At 43.2% G+C, this 18,094-nt stretch overlaps 9 protein-coding genes across 9 annotated transcripts; 4 read left to right on the top strand and 5 right to left on the bottom strand.

The window, feature by feature from the left end:
* Positions 1 to 117: 117 nt before the first annotated feature.
* PHALS_10571 (glucan-beta) lies at positions 118 to 2,040 on the top strand (the record flags this gene model as incomplete). The annotated part of the gene is made up of 1 exon (XM_024726017.1): positions 118 to 2,040. One exon carries the CDS (start codon positions 118 to 120, stop codon positions 2,038 to 2,040), a length of 1,923 nt encoding a protein of 640 aa, XP_024576736.1.
* Positions 2,041 to 2,245: 205 nt separating this feature from the next.
* PHALS_10570 (RxLR-like protein) lies at positions 2,246 to 3,667 on the bottom strand (the record flags this gene model as incomplete). The annotated part of the gene is made up of 1 exon (XM_024726016.1): positions 2,246 to 3,667. The coding sequence occupies one exon, from the start codon at positions 3,665 to 3,667 to the stop codon at positions 2,246 to 2,248; it is 1,422 nt and encodes a 473-aa protein (XP_024576735.1).
* Positions 3,668 to 4,440: 773 nt separating this feature from the next.
* On the bottom strand, positions 4,441 to 5,315 carry PHALS_10569 (clathrin light chain; the record flags this gene model as incomplete). Its single annotated transcript, XM_024726015.1, has 3 exons — positions 4,441 to 4,879; positions 4,943 to 5,161; positions 5,224 to 5,315. The coding sequence occupies 3 exons, from the start codon at positions 5,313 to 5,315 to the stop codon at positions 4,441 to 4,443; spliced, it is 750 nt and encodes a 249-aa protein (XP_024576734.1).
* A 282-nt stretch (positions 5,316 to 5,597) lies between these two features.
* On the top strand, positions 5,598 to 5,920 carry PHALS_10568 (60s ribosomal protein l29-1-like; the record flags this gene model as incomplete). Its single annotated transcript, XM_024726013.1, has 3 exons — positions 5,598 to 5,699; positions 5,758 to 5,838; positions 5,912 to 5,920. The coding sequence occupies 3 exons, from the start codon at positions 5,598 to 5,600 to the stop codon at positions 5,918 to 5,920; spliced, it is 192 nt and encodes a 63-aa protein (XP_024576733.1).
* A 689-nt stretch (positions 5,921 to 6,609) lies between these two features.
* Positions 6,610 to 7,542, bottom strand: PHALS_10567 (thump domain-containing protein 1-like; the record flags this gene model as incomplete). The annotated part of the gene is made up of 1 exon (XM_024726012.1): positions 6,610 to 7,542. One exon carries the CDS (start codon positions 7,540 to 7,542, stop codon positions 6,610 to 6,612), a length of 933 nt encoding a protein of 310 aa, XP_024576732.1.
* A 92-nt stretch (positions 7,543 to 7,634) lies between these two features.
* Positions 7,635 to 8,792, top strand: PHALS_10566 (WD40 repeat protein; the record flags this gene model as incomplete). Its single annotated transcript, XM_024726011.1, has 1 exon — positions 7,635 to 8,792. One exon carries the CDS (start codon positions 7,635 to 7,637, stop codon positions 8,790 to 8,792), a length of 1,158 nt encoding a protein of 385 aa, XP_024576731.1.
* A 102-nt stretch (positions 8,793 to 8,894) lies between these two features.
* On the top strand, positions 8,895 to 9,303 carry PHALS_10565 (ubiquitin extension protein; the record flags this gene model as incomplete). The annotated part of the gene is made up of 2 exons (XM_024726010.1): positions 8,895 to 8,996; positions 9,052 to 9,303. 2 exons carry the CDS (start codon positions 8,895 to 8,897, stop codon positions 9,301 to 9,303), a joined length of 354 nt encoding a protein of 117 aa, XP_024576730.1.
* A 273-nt stretch (positions 9,304 to 9,576) lies between these two features.
* Positions 9,577 to 11,646, bottom strand: PHALS_10564 (exo--beta-glucanase; the record flags this gene model as incomplete). Its single annotated transcript, XM_024726009.1, has 1 exon — positions 9,577 to 11,646. The coding sequence occupies one exon, from the start codon at positions 11,644 to 11,646 to the stop codon at positions 9,577 to 9,579; it is 2,070 nt and encodes a 689-aa protein (XP_024576729.1).
* A 5,280-nt stretch (positions 11,647 to 16,926) lies between these two features.
* PHALS_10563 (uncharacterized protein) lies at positions 16,927 to 17,916 on the bottom strand (the record flags this gene model as incomplete). Its single annotated transcript, XM_024726008.1, has 1 exon — positions 16,927 to 17,916. The coding sequence occupies one exon, from the start codon at positions 17,914 to 17,916 to the stop codon at positions 16,927 to 16,929; it is 990 nt and encodes a 329-aa protein (XP_024576728.1).
* Between the last annotated feature and the right edge of the window lie 178 nt (positions 17,917 to 18,094).

The following is an 18,094-nucleotide window of genomic DNA, read 5'->3' as shown; positions in this document are numbered from 1 at the left end:
CCGGCGTCGGTAACGGCGTTGGGCACACCAACGCCGTTACCGACGCCCATATCGGGTCCACACGACACGCCGGAGCAGCCAGACTATGAATGGTACTGGAAGCACGGCGAGGAGTCCATGTTCGGACAAGACAGTGGCGTGTTTACCTCGTTTAAGCCCAACGACACTGACCAAACTTGTTCCCAGGACAAGCACGCCACGCCATTTAATAGACAAGTGCGCGGTGTAAATCTTGGTGGATGGCTTGTACTGGAACCTTGGATCACACCTACGCTGTTTTATCAGTTTCTCAACACGCAGCAGCGATTTGGCGACAAGGCCCCCGAGAAAACTGCTATGGACATGTACACTTTTTGTACGGCTCTGGACAAGGAGGAAGCTAACCGCCAGCTACGTATCCACTACGATAATTGGGTCACAGAAAAAGACATCAAAGAGCTCGCTGCGTCAGGCATCAACTCAATGCGTATTCCAGTCGGTGACTGGATGTTTAATCCGTACGAACCTTATGCTGGGTGCACAGATGGCGCCGTGGAAGCGCTGGACCGTGTGGCCGAGCTAGCGCTGAAATATAACCTTGAAATCCTGCTGGATGTTCACGGTTTAATTGGCTCGCAAAACGGCTTTGATAATAGTGGCAAGTCCTCGGCTGTCAAATGGACGTCTATCGCGAGTACACAGCCTGTGGGCACTACCACGTTTGAGCACTGGCCAATTCGTCAGGCTGAATGGGCTGGCACATATGATGTCGAGCACCACAACTACTCGAGTATTAATTACGCGAACCTTAACCACTCAATTGTGGCAGTGGAGGCCATCATCAATCGTTACAAGGGTCACAAGGCAATCATGGGTCTCGAACCAGTCAATGAGCCATGGGAGCTCACGCCTATCAAAGTTCTAAAGCAGTATTACTGGAAGTCATACAAGCGAGTGAAAGCTCTTGCTCCCATGTGGAAGTTCGTCATCCACGACTCGTTTCGTTTCGGCCTCTCGTTCTGGGCTGACTTTCTAAAGGGCTGCCCAGATATCGCCTTGGATACGCACATTTATCAGGCGTGGAACCCCCCTGGGACAGTTGCTGATTTTTTTTCCAATGCCTGTCAACAGAAGTACGTCATCAGCGACATGGAGAATGCTTTGATGCCTGTTATCGTTGGAGAATGGTCAATTGGTACGGACAACTGTGCTATGTGGCTCAACGGCTTCAACGACAACCTGCCGGGATTTCCGAAGGTGGAGTGCCACATGGTCGATTGTCCAATTAATAGCACATACCTCGGCGAGGGCTTTCCAGGAACTCCTTTAGACAAGACCAAACCGATTCAGGGTCCCTATGGCACTGGTATGTCGGGCCCGTCGTTTGGCAAGTGCCCCGTCACTAGTCAGAGCTCTTTTGACCAAGAAGATGACGTCGCACTGACAAAAGCACTCACACTGAAAAAACTGAATGGTTTCGAAAATGGTCACGGTTGGTACTTCTGGAACTTCAAAACAGAATTTGCAACAAAGTGGAGCTTTTTGGACCTAGTGCGTTTGGGTGCATTTCCAAAGAACGTTTCAAACTACCATGAAAGCGATGGTGTCGATAAAGCCTGTTTGAAGGAAGACCAAGGTGATTTTGTCTGCCGTGCCAAGCGCGGGGTACAGAAGTTTGAGCTCAAGAGCGGGCTTGCATTTGCATGCAACTTCCCAGCCATCGACTGCTCAGACATTGATAAAAGATTCCCGACCCTCGTGGAGCAGTGCGATTGGGCCTTTAACGAGTACTGGCATCTTAAACGCAAGGACGGTGCCACCTGCGATTTTGGTGGCGCTGGTCACTTACTTACTGTACCCGGAGCTGCCCCAGCTGAGTCCAAGACCAAGCAATCGAAGCCTAGTCACTTCCTTGCATCGGTTGCCAAGTGGAGCATTATGTCTATTTTGGGCTTCGCTGCCCTAGCTCTCGTGGCAGTAGGTTCTTCAATCTTTGCCATCGTGCGCTGGCGCCAAAATCGTACGCGCCGTCAGTATTCGCCTATTGTTGATCGCGTTTAAGAAGACAAGATCGACAATTTTACAATCGAAAAGACTTCAACGAAGCTCAAGCTGATAGCTTTTTGGTAAATTTCATTTACTGTTTAAAAAACATCGATGTCAGTTTATTATCGATCGTAGTTAAACTAACATGTCAAAAGGTCATAGATCACTCAAACAAAACATAAAGTTCTGATCAAATGTCTGGATTCCAAATGTATTTTTCTTAAATTCCTGGCTTCATTTTATCGCTCGTCAACAACGTGGTTCCGATATCACCCACACGAATATTCATAAACTTCACATCTGCATCCGGATGTTGAGCCTCCACTTCAGCTGGGCGTCCACCTGACGTCGGGCACAAGCCACGCTTCACTCCTGGTTTCGAAGAATCAGCGCCAGGAGGATAGCTGCTGTCGAGCCAGAGACAGTAGGCGGAATGGTCTGACCAAAGACTCATAGCAAGTGTCAAACCCTTTGCCATTTGCTTGCCCATACGTACAAGACCACCTTTCGCCAAATGATCATTTTCATCACCAAAGATTCGTTTTGAAATGTCACACATGGAATCAGTGATTGAATCTGCTTTCTTCAACCCAGACCACGTACTATAAGGCATTGATACAATACGATCATCTTGTTTGAACAAGCGTCGAATCTCAACAAGATCACCCGTGGCAGTGTTGTCACTTGTAATAAATTGCGTCACGATTGTAAATTTGCGAGTCGTGTCGATTGTGAACTGTGAGCCACGCCCGTAAAAGGTTTCGTTGCCCATTCGAAAAGGGTTGAAATCACATCCATCCTTATCACATACGCCCTTGTAGCGATTACCATTGCCATTGCCACACTCTTCTGGACTTGAACAACGTGTTTGTCCCTCCGAAGTGCATGGGTGGGTCGTAAAGGCATTGCTCATGCTATTCGCCTCCCAGATATCGAGCTCTGCGCAACAAGCACCATACTTGCCACCACCCGAGTTCTGACTTGTTGCACCCCAATCAAGCGTGTTCGCCTCACCATTGATAAACTTAATGTCATGTGGACACTGTGCATCACAATATCCCGTTCCGTATTTCGCTCCAGCTTTGTTTGTCGGAAAGCGTCCGCTACCTCCGTCAGCATCCATTTGGACAAAGTAAAGTGCTCCGTTGAGACCACAGGGAAGTTTGGAGACATCGACATCAAGAGTAAATTCTTGATTCAGTAACTTAAACTGCTTGTAGTTTGAGCCTCCAGCATCAAGTAAGTACACACGAGAGCCAACGTTCTTGCCGTATTGAGTTTGTGTAATTAGCTTGAGTTGCAGCTCATCAGCAGACGTGGTAATACCATAGGTACCTGGATAATCAGCACCTTCGAGTGCGCAATTCTTAGCACACAACTCGGGTGTGGAACACAGTGAAGTGTCCCATTGATTACCAGTGTAGCAATTCTTGTAGTCTCCAACTTGATGTAACCAGCGCCAGTTGGCATCCAATACGATGGAAGTCGACTCAGTCACACAACCGCCGTACTTGGAACATTGTTTCGAAAGTAACGAAGGATGGGCTTCCGGGGTATATGTCCCAGGCTGCTGAGCTGATAAGAGCGACGACGACAATGCCAAAGCTGCTGTCACTAGTGAAATCGCGGAAGAAGGCTGCATTCTTGTTAAGACTTCGATTTCAATGGAGCTTGCAATTTGAAAAGTGAAAAATTTGTGATCAAGTGCTTGCCACCAACTTGCGCATGATGATTAAAGATTCCAATACTGACATACTCAGATTGGAGTGACGTTTTCGTTGCATGAGATTGTACTCAGTAATATTTCCGTTACGCACGAAGGGTCTGTTGTCAGTATTGGTGGCAGTCGTGCGGTGTCAATACAGCTTCACCAAATTAAAAGACCGTTAGTACAGGAGGCAAAAAAGTCAAGTTTCTTGGCGTGAGACTAAAAAGCATCAGAACTGCTTTAGACAAATGACGACGTTTTTGCTTTCGTACTTAATGTGGACCACACAAATACATATAGTCATGCTGGCCATTCCTTTTGCAAGATAATTCCGCATTGACTGGCGGTCGCCACTACATTCGTTCATTTCTCTTTCTTGCGCGTACGACATAGATTCATTCGCACCTCACAGAAGAACACTTGGTTTTTCATCTGAGCTGACCTTTCGAAGGTGCTAAAAAAATACTGTGCTTGCTTGCTTTCATGTTGAGTCTTCTTCCTCCATGACCAACGTGCAACTAACGTTGAGCTAACATTATATTGCTAATGTAATTTAATAAGGTGTCTACTTTATATATAATATTTTGTGCATCAAATAGACACATGAATCAAGATAATTTTTTAGTCTAAGCATACTGTGAATTCTTAGAACCACTTTATTTAGTAAAGCTTTCCGATTAAAGTCTTTGTCTGGTAAATTAACCAGCTTAATTAGCAGACACAGCATCAGCGCGCGTTTGCTCGAGTGGCGACGCCTTGAGCTGCACAAAGAGCTGTCGCATTCTCGAAACGTCCTCCTCATCCTCAGGAGTTTTCTTTGCTGGCACAGCTACAGGCTTAGGATCCTGCTTCTTACTGTCCTTCTTGTTGTTATTGAGCGAATCCAATTTCTTCTTACGCGTCTCAAGATCCACGAGCGTTACCACTCGCTCCCACGGATTCTCGTTCTGTAGATCAGCTACCATCTTTTCCAGTGTTGCTTGTTCAAAGACTCGGTTTGCCTGCATTTTAGACTCTTTGATGCGTTGACGTTCGGACAAAAAATGAGCCATATCTTCTTCAGCTTTCGCCTTACACTCAGTTGCTACCTTTTCCTGCTCCTGTGCCTTCATCGAGATCTTAACTTCGTATTCTTTCATAAACTTCCTGTAAATAACAATACACGGATTTAAAGCCCTATCAGTGATAGTGAAGATAGAACAAGCTTACGTAAGTTCGTTATCTTCCTCAACGACAGGGATCTGAGCAGGCGTATGTGAAGAAAATGCCGAATCCTGTACAGAATTTTCGACAGCAGGCGGCTCGACAGAAGTGGGGGCAAAGTCCATGGGCTGGTAGCTCTCCCCGGCGTAATCATTGTAACTTTCGTGCATCTGATCTTCATAAGCCCCACCAGTCGCCTCTTGATGCGGCTCAACTTCAAAAAAGCTGTATGTGTAAAAACGAATATGAGCAACCCAAAAGTTTATCAGCTCATGGTTGTCACGCACTCTCCGCTGTTATCAGCAGGCGGCACAAAATCTGACAGATCTTGTGTAACGTCACCCTCCATAGGATTGCTGTCTCCAAATGGGTCCGACATGCTTCTTTAATTACTTGCTAACGCGGCTGTTCAATTGCCGCAGGAATTTGAGCTGTCTCCCTTCTGAAACTCATACAGTAAGGAATATGTAAACCACACCAAACGCTTGTTAGAATTGATAAAATGAGATTTCTATTTTTATACAGGTACTGGAGATATATGTGAACCACGTCGTTCAATGTGGCACACAACTGACCGATCGATTGGTGGATAGCATTTGTGAGCTTCTTAACTTCATTAGTGACACGACAGTAGAGAAACCCAAGTTAATCCAACGTCAATATGGTCAAGCAGAAAAACCACACGGCCCGTAACAACACGGTGAAGGCTCATCGTAATGGTATCAAGAAGCCGAAGAACCACCGTTTTCACTCTACACGTGGAGTATGTTTCTCTTATCAAATACACGAAAAATGAATCTCATCTTTTAACTTTTCCACAGCTCGACCCAAAGTTTTTGCGTAACCAGCACTGGGCCAAGAAGTTTGACAAGAAGCACCGCAATCGCAAGAATAAAAACAAGGTTTGTATTCATTATCTGATAGTATCTAATGATCATCTTGCTCACATTCTGCTCTGTTATGTTATTGTTTCAGGAGGAATAAACTTGGTGTCATTAAAAGACGTTAATGAAGATCTACTGTAACATTCTGTGCAAGCTCTTTTCGTGACTGTAAAGAAGGAGAGGTTTGACTTTTTAATACTGCTATGGTAGCTGTACTGCGATATCGATTGAGGTGCGTGCAAACGACACAAAAGAACAGATGTCTGGAATTTTGCGTCTTAAAGCGTTGTGTCTTACTTGGGATCTGAAACTGCAAATAAAAGCAACGAGAGTTTCTTATATCTTTCTGTATCTTTCGCATTGATCCACATACTTCTTGGCCGAGGTCACTTCGCGACTGTTTGGAATAACAGGCAATTGATTGCAGTGGTCGTGACTTGAGTGTTCTCCAAATGCAAACTTTTTGAAGGGACTCGAGTGTATCAAGAGGATGGAAATGACGAATGAATCATTTATCTACATTCTCTGAATATCCATGTGAACGAGTAAATTAGAAGTTTCGGATCCGTTCTCATGACTCGCTCAGTGCACTCTTCATTCGTGATAAGCACTCATTAGGTTGTATGGATTTTGGATGTCGAAAATGATGATTTTTCTATCTTATCTACATTTTCTGAAGCAGCTTTCTGCCTCTTGACGACACGATTTTATGATTCTTCATCCAAATTTATTTTATTCAATGCAATGTTTGATTAAAATCATCATGGTTTATCGATTGATCTATTCTGTTTATTTGTCATTGTCGCTATTGTTGTTGCTCTGCTTTCCTGTTGAGTCGTCAGCTTTGGCACTTTTCTCTTCAATATCATCACGCCGTTTAGTCGTGTTCGAACCATTTGTTCTAGACTCAATGACTGAACGCACATTGTACTTTTTGAATCTGTGAAAGTTCGTCAATACACTAAAGCCGCATGTCGTTCGAAAGACCTCGACGACGAGCACAGTGTGGGGCGTTGTCAGATTGACTTTGGTTTTATTATCTCCCACCAACTCCACGAGCGCATTGATGACGTCCATACTGTTGAGATTTGTGCAATTGCGACGCTTGATCTCGACTGCAAACTCCAAATCCTCGCTCTTACCAGACGTTTCTTGCTCTTTTCGATAAGCTTCCAAATGTGCTTCAATCATTGGCGCAGCAAGCTCCTTAATGCTCTCGACACTGGAGTAACCAACCTTTTCCAATGGAATCATCTTTTGGATATATCGAGATGCAAATTCTTTCGTCATCTCCGCATCTTCAAATATCTTTCTCATCAATACTGTAGGGGACACACTGTCGTCCTTGAATTGAATCAATATGACACCCTTGACGCCAGTATCGAGAGCCGTAAATCGACCAGTTTGGCGCTTCTGGGCTTGCGTTTGCAAGTCTTTAATCTCTTCTTGTAGCTTCTTTTGTATAGAATCATCTTTGGTATCGACCAATGTCTTCTCTTCAGCTTCTTCTTTTGCTGGGAAAAAGCGATCAGCCGCTTCGTTTAAAATATTGAGCGCGTCTCCAACACTTTGGCGCTCCTTGATCTTATCACACGTCACTAATACAGCACCATGACCTTTGGCATTCGATGCAGAAGCTAGCGATCCCTTGTGGCGTTTCTGACTTCCGTCACGTCCACTCATCCATTGCTTCTTCCTCTTATCGCTACTACCTTGCACCATGTTGTGATAATTAGAAAGTTTTGAGCCAATCAAAGCGACATTAATTATTGGTTATAAGCACTTTGTTAGTCAAATTTAATACGTAAAGAAACATGACGACGAATCCACTGTCTGACAATGTGCTGCTACTTGGTTCAAGCGAGACAAATGAGCTACTGGTTGTAGATGCATCAAACGGTAGTCGATTGTTCTGTTTTAAAAATTGTCGCTCGGCGATGAATGGTGTGCATGTAGTGCCGCGTACAAACCATTTAGTGGGTGTGCAGGAGGGTAAATTAGCACTTCACCTCTGGAACTGGGGCAAGGATATGCCTGTATTCAAGTGCCATGTGGCTGAAAAGATGGGACCGATAACATCTTCAACTTGTGGCAACATTCTCTTTGCTGGTGCAACGTCAGGAAAAGTTTACGTTTGGGATATCAAGACTGGAGAGTTAGTGACAGTTTTTGACGCACACTACAAGCGTGTGTCAGCTTTAGCTTTGACGTCGGATGATTCCCACCTGATTACTGCAGGAGAAGATGCTCTGGTGCATGTATGGCGACTTGTGGATCTACTGGATGAACCAGACATAGTCTCAAGTTTTCAACAAGGAGTAACACCCATTGTGAGCTTTACGGACCATGTGCTACCCATTACGTCACTACATGTCGGTCTTGGTGATGTCAACGCTCGTATCTATACATCATCTCTAGATCGTACGTGCAAGATATGGTCACTACATTCATCTCAATGCCTCTTTAGCGTCTCGTGTCCGTCATATGTAAATACTTGCATAGCTGACCCTATGGAGCAACGACTTTTCATGGGCTGTGGAAATGGTGAAATCTATACACTGGATTTAAATGCTGCTGCTACGATTGCCACAGCTGCAACAGCACGTGTTGCAAATGCGTCAAGAAATTTGTCGTCTACAAATGGATCACCATGGGGTTCAGAAGCTTTGTTACCAGATACTTTCCAAGGTCATGAGACTAGTGTCACTATGTTGCAAGTCCATTCTAGTGGTGCGTTCTTAATCTCAGGGGATGAGGCTGGAGTGATCCATATATGGGATAGTATAAGTCGCCAGTCCTTACGCACTATTAAGTTCTTTAAAGGGAAGATAACAGCTCTGGTTCTTCTTCGTCGACCGCGAAATCTATTGCACCAGGAAAAGATGCCGCTGTATCTTGACAGCAACGACTTGATGGTCACGCCGCTTCCTGTTGCTCCATTAAAGAAATATATGAATACTAATTCCACGTAAAGTGACATTTTATACACCTACCATTCACTTTATTTTTATCCGGATATTTCCGTCCTTGGGACGTAGGACACAAACAAAGAATTGATCGATTGTCGACGGACCATGGAGAATGGATCGCTTAGAGAAACGGAACATACAAGTGATTATAATGAAGTGTCAACACCAAAGCTTCAAGAACAAATGGACAAGGCTACTGACAACCAGGTATGTTGAACTTTTTACGAATGACGTTAATTTCACTAATTCTTGTTGAAAGTAGGAGCGGCAACTTGATGCTGTTTATTCAGGTGTGCAAAGACTTCGTATGGCAGCTAACGCCACGAATGAAGAAGTGATTTCGCAAAATGCTATGCTTGAACATGTGAGTGTGCAGATTAGTGACACGGAAGAGGCTGTACAGGAACAAACAATAGCAGCACGTAAAGTTGTCAGTGCACATCGCAAACTCTTTTGCTACTATGTGATCATCTTTGTACTAGCAGCGGCACTGCTTGTCGTGATTTTTATTTAGTTGATAATGTCTTAGATAATCGATCATCAACATTTTGTTTTCTTATGTCTTTCGTATACAATGGATTATAAAATTTGACATTTGAATCATAGCGATAAGTAATAAGCAGCTTTCATGTTCAAGGTTTTCATCGTTAAAAGTGTCACGAAAGGTGCGAACATTGAAAAAGTTGATGTAGGAACATTTATATTTGCTTATATATTTTGTTAACACAGCTATTTAATGTATTGATATGGAGAGATAAAGGCATGTCTTGATAACTTGTCTCCAGTTTTAAACTGTCGCAATGTGTGTGATCAAAGGCGAGTATTCTTGCCGCCTTCTGTGTCGTTTAATGACCAAGACAAGAACCAGTCCACCAATAGCCACCAGAACCGTCAAAAATGTCCAAATAAGGACTTCTTCACCTGTAAAGGTAATCAATAATCTCTCACTTGCAACGTTCAATGGACTTGGAATAGCTAGTAGATGAGCTGCACCACCAAAGTCGCATGTTGCACCATCTTCACGATGAGCGTGCCAATATTCGTTAAAGACCCAATCACATCGTTCTTCAAGTGTGTTAAAGCGCGTATCAAGATCTTTGCAGTCCACTTTGCCGTCGTTGCCTCCACAAGCAAATTCCAATCCACTCACGAGTTCAAAATGACGAACACCGCGCTTAGCTGCACAGATGAAAGCACCTTCGTCTTCTTCTAAACATGCTGAAAATACACCATCGTCTGCATGGTAATTCGACACATTTTTTGGAAATACTCCCTGTCGAACTAATTCTAAAAAGTTCCAACGCGATCCAAGTTCGGTCTTAAAATTCCAAAAGTACCAGCCGTGTCCGACTGCAAATGCATTGAGTTTCTTCATGTTCAAGTTCCGTGTGAATTGAAAATCATCGTTGTCATTGTTTTGACCGAATGAGACGTTACTTGTAACTGGACAGTCTCCGAAAGCCGGACCGGATTGTCCCGTACCATATGGACCTTGAATTGGACGAGTGGTATCAAGTGGAGTGCCTGGGAATTCCAATCCGAGGTACGTACTGTACACAGGACACTTGGTAGAGCGACACTGAATGTTTGGAAATCCAGGTAAGTTGTCGTTAAAGCCATTGAGCCACATGGCACAATTGTCAGTTCCTAGCGACCACTCACCAACAATCACTGGCATGAGAGCATTCTCCATTTCGGCAAGTGTGTACTTTTGTTGACAAGCATTTGAGAAATAGTCTTCACTTGTACCAGGTGAATGCCATGCTTGATAAATGTGTGTGTCCAAAGCAATGTCAGGACACCCACGCATGAATTGCGACCAATACTGAACCCCAAAACGGAACGAGTCGTGAAGCACAAACTTCCAATGTGGTGCACGGGCCTTGACGCGTTTGTAGGATTTCCAGTAATAGTCTTTTAAAAGATCAATAGGTGTGAGTTCCCATGGTTCATTAACAGGCTCAAGTCCAATAATTGCAGGATGGTCAGCATATCGATCAACAATTAACGCGACTGTAGTGAGCGAGTGATTCAGATGATTGTAGTTGATAGAATCGTATGTGTTTGTGGTCGCATTAAACTCTCCTGCCCATCCCGCTGATCGAACAGGCCAATGTTCAAATGTCGTAGTTCCAACTGGTCGAGTACTTGCTCGCGAAGTCCATTTGACAGATGAAGACATTCCACTGTTGTCAAAGCCATTTTGAGATCCAATTAAACCATGAATATCGAGCAATAAGTCGATGTTATACTTCACAGCAAGGTCAGCGACACGATCAAGCTCTTCAATAGCACCGTCCGTGCATCCAATATATGGTTCATATGGAATGAACATCCAATCACCCACTGGCACACGAAGCGAGTTGACACCAGCTTGAGCCATTTCTTTCAAATCAGCTTCAGTTACCCACGAAGCATAATGGAGACGAAGTTGACGATTTGCTTCCTCTTTACTTAAGGCTGTACAAAATGTGTACATGTCCATGCCCGTTTTTTCAGGTGCTTTATCGCCAAAACGCTCTTGTGTGCTCAGAAATTGATAGAAAAGTGTTGGAGTAATCCAAGGCTCGAGTACGAGCCACCCTCCAAGGTTGGCACCGCGTACCTGCTTATTGAATGGTGTAGCATGTCGATCACCAGAGCAGGTTTGATTTTCGTCATTCGGATGAAAGTTTTCGAAAAACTTGACATTCTCCGAATTGAATATGTGATCGTTCTGCCAATACCACTTGGCATCTTTAACAATTGGCAATGTAAGATTGCTTTTGTCGAAAGTGGAGGAAAGTGTGGGGTCAATGGATGTAGCGGTTGCTATCGATAGCATCGAAATGGTTGTTGAGACTTGCAAGACTTTCATCATGCACCTTTGTGTTGAAATGAAAAGTGAGAGTTAAAATGTTATTGTTTGACAATAACACAGAAGAGTAAAATACTCGAGAAGTGAGCAATCGGAGTGAGTTAGTTACCTGCAAGCTGATCCAGCATTGCACAGAAGCCATAATCGAATCGCTTGCTCGTCTTAAGCAGCTGGAGGCAGAGACGTAGAGGAGACTAGAAGAGAAACGGTATCAAGTTTTCTACCCATGTATTGAAAAATTGCCATGAAGTGTACGTAAGGAAAAATTTCGTCTCAGCTTAAGTCAAGAATTTTTCATTCTTTAGTTCAATTTATTGGAAGATTCTAAAGCAAAAGCAGTAATTGTGCATTACACGTCCAGCTGGTGTGCTACAAAGCAGCCTTTCTTCAATGTAACGCTGCTGCTACTGTAGTAGAAAAAAGTCGTTGCTTAACCTTGTGATCCACTACAATAGAATTTGTTTTATAAGTGTCGTGTGATCATGACCAAGTAACTACAATTTTTAATTTTGATGGATGCATTTTACACCTCAAGTTTAAGGCAGTAGCGCATAATTCAGGAAGCACTTTGACTAGCTATCAACTGAAACTAATTACTTAGATCAGAGCAAGACTGAATTGCTACTTAAAGGAGTTCGATCAGAGCCAGACTGGAATTTCCTCTCGCAGTTGCTTAAACAGGTCAATAACTCGGTACTGCAAAGTTCTAATACAGCAGTAGATAAGATAGAGAGATAATTTGTATTCAATGCTCTCGGTATCTACATTCTCAGATTGTATTATATTAAAATGAGCTCATAAGTCTTTATTTTCATATACAATGTATACAATGTAGCTATGCATGGGAAGAGCGCAGACCAGCTGCATGAAAAGTTTGGAAGAACCCCATCCAGCTTGAAGTTCCTACTCCGCCTATCTGCTCGGGTATGTTACTTGTTGCCTTGAGATTGTTCTCATTCGAAATTCTTAAACTAAAGGGGAATATTAATGGCTTGAAATTTTCTCGTCCTTGTAGCGGCTGAGGGGATTTGTTAGTTTTTTGCGGTACATGACTAGGCTGTCTGTCCATACGTTTTGCCAAAAAATCTGCCGTAAAAGACGTCAGCAACGTTATAAAGACAGTCGTTTCAGACGTTAGGGAATCCCGGTGATGCTTAAATTGATCCCTTGCTGTTCTCTTGGAGAGATTGAAATATTAATTTGCTGTCGAGTGACTCAATTATCAGCTGCACATCCAGATAAATCAGGAAAATCGCGTCACCAACTTCTTTTAAGTTTGTAACAGCTGCTGTTTTGTTTAAATTTCTTTTCGAGTGAGCTGCGCCCCCAAGTGCTCTATATATACCAATCCTACCGTTTGGCAGTTGAGATTAGTACCTGAGTCTTGCTACTACTGAAAGGTGTGGAATAGGAAATTCTTCTACTTTGTTGTGAAAGGTCGTTCATGTGAAGAGGGACTTTTATAAATGCTTATATTAAAAGGTTATGTACCCAATTAGAACTAGTGACTATTGTAAAAGCGTTGCATATATATTAGCATTAAGAATTGTAACACTACCTTTGCGATGCATAGGCGTTGCAGATTTATTTTAACAACCCAACACTAAGTCTCCAGCTTTACGAGATGATTATGCCAAGAATTACAATCATGACGATAAAAACTGTTTTTAAATTATTAGAGATTTTCGTGTGAAATTATGACCACACCTTAGCTAAGATTATCAAAAATAGAGCATAATAAATTTACGACAAAATAAACTCGTTCCTACTTCGACGAGGTCGCTGACACCTTTTACTGAACAGCTGCCCCAACGAGTTCGCGTCAATAAACGCACAGCGGACAGTTTATAGGTCTTAGGTGTCTCTCAAGTAGTCAGATGCCTAATTTAGTTTTATATCACAAGAGTGGTCTCAATCTAAGCTCAAAGAATCTGATTTACTATCTTCATTAACATTACCTTACGTACTAGTGATTCTAGCAGCCACGTGTACCGCCAACCACTCCTTCTCAGAGCATCGACCCTCCTCATCAAAGCCGATACTTTCATGAGTCCCACAAACAGCAACAATGCTAAAAATTCCTCTACAACCACTGCAACAAACATTGTTTGATCTTCCGAGCAAAACCCGTATCAAGTCCTCTCCCTTACGTTCTTTATTGGCGCAGCAATCTACATTTGTAATCACGAAATTCAGGCCGAGCTCTTAGACGCCAGTACCTGTGGTCCAATAACTCAAACGAACAAGTAAGACCTGTCAGAACACCACTCCAAACGAGTATCGCCTATAGTTAGAGCAGCAGCGGTTGGGCTAATGCACGCCCCCCATGACAACCTCATCTTTGGTATTTAATGCCGACAAAAAAAAGCAAAGTGTATCGGTGTCAATTCACGATCCACAAACGGCGACACCTTGCCTTACAAGTCTTTTACCTCGGTGAAACAGGCGTCGGGATAAGCAAAGTCAACTTTGCAAAATTCAAGCACAACGTGAATAGTGAGGTGAATGCTTACCACTAAAGCTCTTGCTCTCACCATATCTGATTTATTTAATCAGCTTGCCGGTTCAGCTTCCGGAAAATTTTTGAGCTTCGGACTGGGTCCCATTCGCTTCCACAAACGAATTATGCCAGGCGACCAAGCATGTGCTTCCAAGGATTCCATAAGGTTTGTCAAGCGACGCTGGCTTTCACTTGATATTAAAGGTCAAACTAGAGCTACCCTTTTGAGACAACGCCACACACCCTGTTGTTTCTTGCTTATTTATATACCGCGAAATATATTTGCTTACCTCTTTCCCATTTTGGGACCGTGGCCCACTACCGCTTCTGCCTTACGAGGTCTACTCCGAACACTAAGCGAATTTTTTTGGAAATCTATCAGTATTGCTTTGAAGCTTTTTGCCCTCACCGGAAGCGCTCGTAATTTATGATTTAATTAAGATTCACCGCGAGAGAGGTACGCGGATTCTCACAATTTCGATTCTAGAAAACATATCGCTCATTGCTTCTCGAAAATAGGTCGAAACCGACATCGCTTCTCACTGTACCAAAATCTTACAAGAAGGTTTGGAAGAAACTTTGACATGCCCATAACGCGCGGATTTTATATACGTCAATTATATCTTTGTTGCCTTCTGCAGCTTTTGGTAGTCGCACCACGTACGTAGTTGTAATATAGTTCCCAATGTTTCCGGACTTCCCATGGCTTCACAAAACCCAGGAAGTTGATATTTACAGCCATCAACATTCGCTGCAAGCACCACCCTTTATAGAGCGCGTTGCGTCTCTGGGGGCTGGGCCTCATTGATCTGGATTTTTACATGGCACGCTATCACCAACGTTTCTCCAGCAAACTGCCCTGCGTCTACTAGCACTCGACATTCCTCAGAAGGAAGTTAATGGTCGACTCTGGGTTGGCTATATCTCAGCCTTGGACGAAGGGGGAGAAGTATGTTGAACAATTATCCGCAAGTTCTCGAAAATTAAGAGGTCCCTCACTTTATTATCATCGCGGCTAAGGTCCATCGCCTCTAGCTCGCTCATCGAGCTCCTGACTATGGAACTCATATCGGTTCCTGCGGAACTCTTCTGTAAAAAAAACACCCACCGGTTCTTGAGAGCGATAAACTGGATGCAAAAACACTCATGTGAGCTGGATCTGTTCGGAAAAACGCTTTATAGATAGTAGCTGCTACCATCTCCGGAAGTGATCCCGCCGTCATGCGGCTGTTGGAGTGGACGAAGCCTCTCTTGACCGGTTGACAAAAACATGAATTATCCCAAACTCGACTGGTGAGGTGGCGCAAGTTTCTCGACGTATGTCTCATCAAATGTTATTATGCCAATGTGTATGCAAACGTACTGCACGTTAATGCCGGATCTTGCGTGCGGCCTCCTAACTTGAAATTCGCAAGCGCAACATCGTTGGCCTCACGGGAGGTGCTGGAGGTGTCTTTGTCACCAGTCTCCTATTTGAACATACCAAACGTGTCGTTTCCCATCGAGGACACATCGTTCAACAAATCGTAATCCATCAGAGAATACAGCTTTTCACGATGCGGTCGTTGGATTGATTGCAAGTGCTACTAAGTGCATGTGTTACCGTGCACCTTGCACAAAGGAAGCTTCAACTATGAGAGTCCGCATTAACAAAGCAAAGAGGTTGGAATCGTACGTTCCATATGAAGCGAAATGGAGAGTCTCAAAAGCACGCTTCTTTCCCAGGAATAACCAACCTTGAAGAAGTTAAGACTTATATTGAATACCACATAGTTTACGGACCTCTAATGGACGATCTCCGTTATTAATGATGCGTTGCTACCGCCGATCATTCGCAATTACACAGTAGAGTAATATTTATGTCTGAATTAATACTCTGCGTCGTATTGCGCGGAGAAAGACAACATTCAAGTGGGGAAGAAATTATAACAGCTAAACGGCTTCGTTACTAGATACATTGGAGCGACCACGTTCTTCCTAAATTAGCGGGTGACATGGTTCACCGCCAAGAGTAAACGCTGTTAATGAAAGGGGACAATTGCCAAAAATGATCAAATTGTCGATAAATGACCAAGTGTTGAAACGTGATCAGTGAAAATGAGGTCAAAAGAACGTGCAAAAAAGCTCGAATTTTCATGATTCTAATTTTTGTGACAAGTTGCCGCTGACGCTACATCAAGCATTACAAGACGGTGGACATAACGACTAGAAAGCGCGACTTAATAATCAAATGACTCGAAAGGTACGAGATCTAAGTTTTCTCAATTTTAGAATTATCAAATCTCGAGTAGTATTGTATCGTTCATATTGGAATATCTACCAAAAAGTGAGAACTGTTACAAACGTTCACAATTAATAAATTGAATTATCTCTATTTCAAAATGAAATTTGTCTACTTGAAAACCTTTAAGTAAAGGCTTTTGTACTTGACTCATTGACTCTTTACATGTTAATGTGCTAATCTTTGCACTATTCAAAGGTTGTGCTCTTTATGATGCCTTCCTTGGATGTTTTACGCAATCATATCAATTACGTGCCGGAAAACTTTCACTCCGAAGCACTTACTCTCACATAAGGCTCTAGAAAAGAAGTGAAAGTGAATTAAGCAAGATCGTGAATAACCAAACATCCTTTATAATATACAGCTCAAGTGCAAGTTTCAATAGAACAAACGCAATCAATTTCAGTCATATCGCTCATAAAGTTGCTTATGAACCATGACAGAAATGAACATCACTATACCCAATCAATAACTTCTGTAACCCACATAGACGGACAAGTTACGCTGAGTGCGTGGGTGCAAAAGCTTTAAGTCCCACTCGTGCCTGCTCGGCCTTGATATGAAGTTCTTCAGCTCGGCGTTGAGCATCTAGTGCTTTCTGAGCAGCCACTTCCTTACGTTCATGAGCCAAATCTTTGTTTTTTTCGATCTCATCCAACTTGCGTTGCCTTTCACGTTCGCGCTGAGTTTCTTCTACGCTTAGTTGGTTCTCAATCTGTTTTCGTGAGTATAGTCGAACTTTCGACGCAGCATGAAATGCTTCACGTCGCATAGCTTCTGCTTTCTCCATAGCTTCACGAGCCTTCTGTTCTGCTTCCGTTCGTTTCTGCATAGCTTCCTCCTTACGCTTTTGAACAGTCAAAAGCTCAGCTTTCTGTGCATCACGAAGTTTTATCGCTTCCAACTCGGTCTGTTTATTTAGACGTTCACTGTTTTTTTGCTGATAGAGTGATGTAGCATCGCGAGCCTTGTCACTCATCTCTTTAGCGCGTATCTTGCTATCAATTACCGTCTGCATTGCTGCGTACTTGCGCTGTTCTGCTTCGTTAATGGCTAGTTGGAGTGTTGCTGAAGTTGTCTGATGCTCAAATGCTCGTTGCGACGCTTCTGACTCGTATAGTTTAAACGCTTGCTCACGCTGATTATATTCCACAAGTGAGGCTTTACATACTGCATCAATCAGCTTCTGGTCTTCTTCCTCTCCTTCTTTTTTCGTATCACGTGCTGCCAACATTGGATTCACACAAACATTCGACGTTGTACTGACAGCATCTACTGCTTCGGTGTCATAGCTTAATTTTACTGGAATGGCTGCAATTGCTGCTTCATTATATGTCGATGGTGGCATTCTCATCACGGCACTAGCGTTACTTAAAGAGCGACATTCGTAGTAGTTAACTTTTTTCCCGCGCTTCTGTTGCTGTGGCAAGTTACGCCACGTTTGTGGACGTGAATAATCGAGTGTTTCTTGTGAAGGCACAGTAGACATTAGAGCCGCGTCTATCAGGACAGTGAACGAACTTTCTTGAGACGGACTATACAAGTTAGGGCTTAGTTAGGTTAAGTATGAAGAGAGAGAATTTCTTACTTGCTTCTTCTTGCTAGACACATAAACCAAATGAAAAAGTTCATAACAGACGTTTCGACATTGTCATGTTTCGTAATGA

The sequence above is a fragment of the Plasmopara halstedii genome (genome assembly GCF_900000015.1).
Source record: "Plasmopara halstedii genome assembly, contig: Scaffold_484, whole genome shotgun sequence".
In the NCBI taxonomy this organism is placed as follows: domain Eukaryota; phylum Oomycota; class Peronosporomycetes; order Peronosporales; family Peronosporaceae; genus Plasmopara; species Plasmopara halstedii.
The sequence above is the reverse complement of the archived record's forward strand: the minus strand, read 5'-3'. Positions and strand labels throughout refer to the sequence as shown.